Raw genomic sequence first — 6,000 nt, 5'->3', positions numbered from 1 at the left:
TTGCTTGCGATTTACAAACGGCTGACTGTGTCGGCGCTATGACTCTCCTGAATCAGTGTTACGGTATGTGTAAAGGTATCAAAACGTGAGGTTTTAACTAAGGGAATTGCATGTTTGATCCATGTTGGGAATCGAATCCAAGTGTGTGGTGAAAACAGCATCAGCTGTAACTCCAAAACCACAAAGTCAATGGGAATCCCAGTGTAGGGTAAAGATATGTATTTGATCACACTACATGCATTTCAATACAGACAAAGTCTCGAACTCCGAATTTAACTGAGATATACTCCACTGACTGGAACACATTGTAATCACATGGACGGTTGTCATTTTTGTTACCATTTTAAATGAGTGATGATGAGGTGTCAAAATCTTTTAAAAAATGCATCATAAATAAGATTGGTAGGCTTTATAATCCATATCATTCAACAATGTGTATAGATCGAAGCAGTGAATTTAAAATAACGTTACAAAATATAGAATATGTAATCAAATCTCCTTTGAATGTTCCATGAATTATACAACTGGAGCAACTCAGTTCACAAAGATGACTTCAACAATACGTTCAACAACGTCATTCATGATCGGAGACACATGGTGGCTTCAACGTAACACATTTGTAGCTCACTGTACAAGGCAGTCGTGCACATATAATTTACATGTAACATACACAGGCCCAATACATGTGACGCGTGAAGAATATATGAATGTCACTGATGCAGTTTTAGTTTCCCAAAGCGATCTTTGCAGTAAGACTGTCGTTAACCTGTCCCAAAACAGACGGGCGTTTACTCTTTATGACGACAGCAGCACTACGATGGTATTATGAAACGGGGCAATTGTTGATACAAATACATCAACTGTCTTAGAAGCGTTTGTTTACTGGTCCAGTAAAATGGACTTAGAGTATCATTGCATCGCCATTCGATATGCATCCTTGATGAGGTCCATTTCGCATTATAATGATCCTGTTTCTGCGGTTTTCGGGCAGCTGATTGTTCCGGAAGTATCAGATCATCATTAATGGGTCTCTCATGAAAGCATGCTTCAGTTGATCAATGGGATCTTCCACGATAACTTTGACAGTTGAGTAGATCATTTGAGAGAGACATCACGAGGGTGACATTGAGCTCACAGTGTGCAGCTTCACCAAATTTATCACTGATACTGATAGGTTTACAATTATTCGTTCACATTAAATGTGAAGTCACGATAAGCACTTCTCGTTTGATCATTCAAACGTCTATCATAGCATTGACATCGATCCAGTATCTTTGGCTTCGTGAAGCGTATCACTACTGCTGATGTTGTTGCAAAAGTCACCGTTTACGTTCGATTGGTATCGCTTAAAAGCCAGTTTTACCTGACCGTTGGAATAGTCCACTGTCATGTGACGTGTGCTTGAATAGTAATGGCTAAACAGGGAACGATGGCGGTCAGTGGAAGAAGCGCAAATAAGCATCAGTCGGATTCGTGCCCTTATCCTCTTGCTGAAAAGGCAGTACACAAGAGGATTCATGCAACTGTTAGATGTCCCCAGCCATTGCGCAAGGGGAATCACGAAGTCCTGGATTGTCTTCATCTCGTCGCTAAGGTCATGTGGCGGAAAGAAGTAGAGTTTTAGAGTAACAGCATACAAGGGAAGCCAGGACAAGGCAAACAGAAACACAACCACAGCTAACATTTTCACAACCCTGATCTTGGATTTCTGGATGACTCCCCGTTCTGTTGTAATACCCGGCGCGTCCCTGTTCCATACTTTGATTCCAATGAAGAAGTAACACACAACAATAAAGCTGAGAGGAATAGCATAGCAGAAAAGAAAGATAGCGCCGAGGAAGAACTCTCTGTCTTGTCCAGGTCTCGGCCAGCGCTGGATACAGATATACAGTAACTGCAAGTTTGTTTGGTAGTCTACTTGGGTGTAGTAAACTGCCCATGGCACCATGATAGATAAGGCCAAGATCCACACCACCATTAAAATCATGCGCGCGATACGCATTGTCATTTTGAATTTGAACACATAGCAAATGGCAAGGTATCTGAAACAGAGAGAGTGAATATTACCAAATGACTTATAATAGAATAACAGAAACGCCGCAACATGTCTTTCTTCAACTGATAAATGTTTTAGACTAAAGCAGATATATACAGAATGAAGAAACGCGTGTAAATCTGATTATCTGACTGCGAGTTGGAAACTTGTTTACTAAACAAAATACATCCTATACATACCTGTCTAAGGCAATTGCTGCCAATGTGTTGACTGAAGCACACACAGAAATACCTTGCAGGTACGGAACTGCCTTGCACATAAACGCCCCGAACCTCCAACCTGTGGATAGTCAATGCATTGATATAAGCGTCATTGTTATTTACCCAACCGTCCAGTACACATGTATACACACATTACTGATTGTCAGAGCGAAATGAATACAATGCTTAATTGTCATTGTAAAACATTATAAGAATATTTTCAACATTCCTTCATTTCGTCTGGAAAGGAAGCGTGTTATTGGAGCAGACAGACTATGGCTCAGATTGGCTTTCAGATATGTCACTTGTACCTGACAAGGAACGTCGTGAAGTGAATATCGCCTTACTATCCTTCCATACTAACAAGAATCTTGTTTTGACTATTGACATTCCCAAAATGCCCTCAATGATGATCTCCTTGCTGTAGAATTGGGACGAAAGATGTGCATGATTTTATGGGTTTCTTTGAACATCGCAGATATGAGATTAAAAAACCCCAACAAAACAACAAAAAACAAATGTTGCTGAAATGTACTGCGCACATTCCATTGTGTTTGACAAACGTATTTGACGAACCGGTGAAAATGAGTGGCGAAATAGCACCCCGATCCGCCCGTTGTATCATGTATTTGCTTTCCAATAAGCCTGTCTAAAACCTGGCTCATGTGTATCTTCCCATTATGACTAGACCCTTTATGACTACTCCAAATCAAAATACACATATAATGTAGGATCCCGGCAGTCAACAACGTACTGTACCCAATTACCAGAGTATTCCCAGTTTGACTACTCTTTGAAATAAGCCAATAAGGGAGACCCCCAGGGCCTACCTATAATTAGAAGGCAGGTGAATTGGGCATCTTGTGATCATCCATTGTTTGATTTGATATTTGGAGACTCGGATTACAGCTTTGTAAACTTAACATATTTCGAATTAGCTATGGCTGGTGTTCAGAGGGCAGAGGTCGATGTATCACAGAGTGGAGCCAGACAAGTTCTGCATGCACGATTTCGGCACAAGCTGAACAAGTTTGCTAAAGTGTCTGACTACTGGAAGTGGGTTGTTCCTAGATGTAGAAACAACTTGTCAACATCTGGATTTTTCATCAGAACAGTTACTGTAGAACGCAATCATGGGCCCGACAATCCAGCCTCAGCTAGACTCATGAGCACACTGCAAAAAAAGAGCAAGGGATGAGTCAACACCAATACCCCAAAGTACAAAGAAAGGCTCCGCCAACTGCCCGTTGCTGCTGCTGCTGTTGCACAATCCCTGTCAAGCGTAAAATCATCACAGTATAGACACAGATGGAAGGTCATGCCTGCGCATGCATTGCCTCAACATCGTAGAGATGTCACCCTTGGTGGAAGATCGACAACCACATCTGACGGTCGTCGATTTTTTTATTGTTGAAAACGGAGACAGTGACAAGTTGTTGGTATTTTCTACGAGGGAAACACTCTCAGCGTTAGAGTAGGCCGATGTCCCCTTTTATGGATGGGACTGTCTATTCATGTCCAAGATTTTGGCATCAGCTGTTCGGATCCCCTCTTTTACTGGCAATACTACCATTCCCTTAGCTTTCTGTCTTATGCCTGATCGTTAGCGGGACACGTACTGCAGACCTTTTCGTGTGCAGAAAGATGCTGTTCACCAAACAACTGGCAGACCTCTCCAGCCTCTCACAATCCTTTGAGTACTCTGTTCACAAGGTTCCCTAACACATCTGTGAGAGGGTGTTACTTTCATTAAACGCAGTGCTTTGGCACAAAATTCAGGACTTGGGACCTAGGGCTTGTGGTAGCGCACGAAGACAAGACCTTTCTGACCTGTTTAGATCTGATGCAGCTATTCCCTTTTAGCCGCTGAACCTGTCTGAGACACGTGGGTGGAGGCCTCGAACTAAGCACCAGACATCCGGAGATTTCAGGCCTTCAAGAATCACGTTGTGAGTGTGTGGGTTGATGACGACGCGCGTTTCCCTATCCCTGTGTGGAACCATTCCGAAACAGATGGCCCATGAACAAGTAATCAAGATTTTCACCACTCGCTCTACTAGAGCATCAGACACAGTCACCCTAACATCTTTGAATTTATCAAGGCGATGAATGGAATCGAGTCCATATGCATGACAAGGAGACAAATTGCCCATTCGGATCATGGGGCCCCTGAACTACCCAGAAAAAGAATGTACAGAGATTTAGATGCTCGCCTTAGATGCAGGATCAGCTCCAGAGACAACAGGAGTCGCCCATTGATTTTGTTCGGGCAGCAGCTATGTTGCAAAACAATTTTTGACTTTCAGCTCCTTTGCGCATTTGTGTACTCATTATCAGTAGATGACAACATACAATAGACAACAGGGAGTGAGTTAAAATGTAACGTCACCTCGGAAATATTTCAGCATTCTGTGACAAAAACGGTTTTCCATACATAATATATATAAAATGTTGAATAACCAGTTATCGAAGGACTGTAAAGTAATCCAGATGGTGTAAAAAAACCCCTAAATTTAGCACGTAAACTATTTAAACTACGAAGACAATTCCAAATATAAACAGACTATAGTTTGCCAACAACTGAAAGTAGATCACCATAATAGAGTTCATGGGGACTTAAGAAGCCTGCATGAATCCTAATTGAATTTAGACCATCCCTTCTCCCCCTGGCGACTGTAGAAAAACCTTACCAACATTTAGAATAACAAAAAATACGACGTTTAAAAATGCTGGAACGTATAAATTTTACTTTGACATTTACGTACTATTTCAGGGGGCCAATATCAGTGCGGTACTTTAGCCCCGTTTGAAGATACAACCACTGACAATCGCAACATATTTACATAAACTATTTTTCAAAACTTATCTGATAAGTTATGTCCTTACAATTATTAAATGATAACTGACATTGTAAAAATATCCCTAATTGCTTTGACATTGAAATATATATCCCCTGTGATGGGACAACGGATAAGTTAAGTGTTTTAAACAAGACGTATCATTGTAACAACAAACCATTTTGGTTACCGTATTTTTTTTTCAACATCGACCAATGAGTTAGCAGGTCATTGTGAAAGGAAAACAGGCGAGACTGTCGGGACACAATTTAAACAAATATGACAGTGAACTGATTTCAGTTAGTGTAGATCAAAATAGCGCCGTTATGTATTGATAGCACCATGCCGGAGTCTCTGTGTAAACGTTGAAAAGTAATGGCATAAATATTTATTCCTATCACGTTTTTAATAGAGGAGCTTTTAAGTTAATGTGATTTAAAGGCGTGACTGGGAACACAAACACTAAATGAGTAATGCTAAACAACCACTTGGTATTTACTTAGTGCGTTGTCTCTTGCCAGAACACATGTTTCCTTTGAAATATTAAAATCGTTCACAATATTATTTCCGATTACCAAGATACATAAAATTTATTTCGGTATCCTGAGAAATTGTAAAACAACAAGGCCAGTTTCATCTTGGTCATCTTGGTCATCTTGGTCTGCGGGGGCACGGTGGGCGAATGGGCTAAAGCATCAGGCTAGTGATCCAGCGAGGTTGAGGTTTCGGGATCGAGCCCACCTGCGACCGGGTGTAAAAACCTTAGAGTCAACTTTGTGTGCAGACTCTTACAGTGTTGTCACAACCCCTAGTGTACGGTACACAACCCTGAGCACTTACAAGAACCCACGAATCCGTTTGTATATGACCAGATGGCACATACACCTAGTTGCGGGTACAGTAACGT

The 6,000-nt window shown here is 41.3% G+C and overlaps 1 protein-coding gene across 2 annotated transcripts in view; it reads right to left on the bottom strand.

The window, feature by feature from the left end:
- Positions 1-204: 204 nt before the first annotated feature.
- Positions 205-6,000, bottom strand: part of LOC137284142 (neuropeptide SIFamide receptor-like) — a 70,070-nt gene continuing 64,274 nt past the window's right edge. For both annotated transcript variants that reach the window (XM_067815829.1, XM_067815830.1), the window contains exons 2-3: positions 2,236-2,335; positions 205-2,042 (exon numbers count right to left, since the gene is read on the bottom strand). In XM_067815829.1, coding sequence (XP_067671930.1) covers positions 1,247-2,042; positions 2,236-2,335 — 896 coding nt within the window. In that variant the 3' untranslated portion in view covers positions 205-1,246. The remainder of the gene's footprint in view (positions 2,043-2,235; positions 2,336-6,000) is intronic.

This window comes from Haliotis asinina, chromosome 5 (genome assembly GCF_037392515.1).
Source record: "Haliotis asinina isolate JCU_RB_2024 chromosome 5, JCU_Hal_asi_v2, whole genome shotgun sequence".
Classification (NCBI taxonomy): Eukaryota; Metazoa; Mollusca; class Gastropoda; order Lepetellida; family Haliotidae; genus Haliotis; species Haliotis asinina.
The sequence above is the reverse complement of the archived record's forward strand: the minus strand, read 5'-3'. Positions and strand labels throughout refer to the sequence as shown.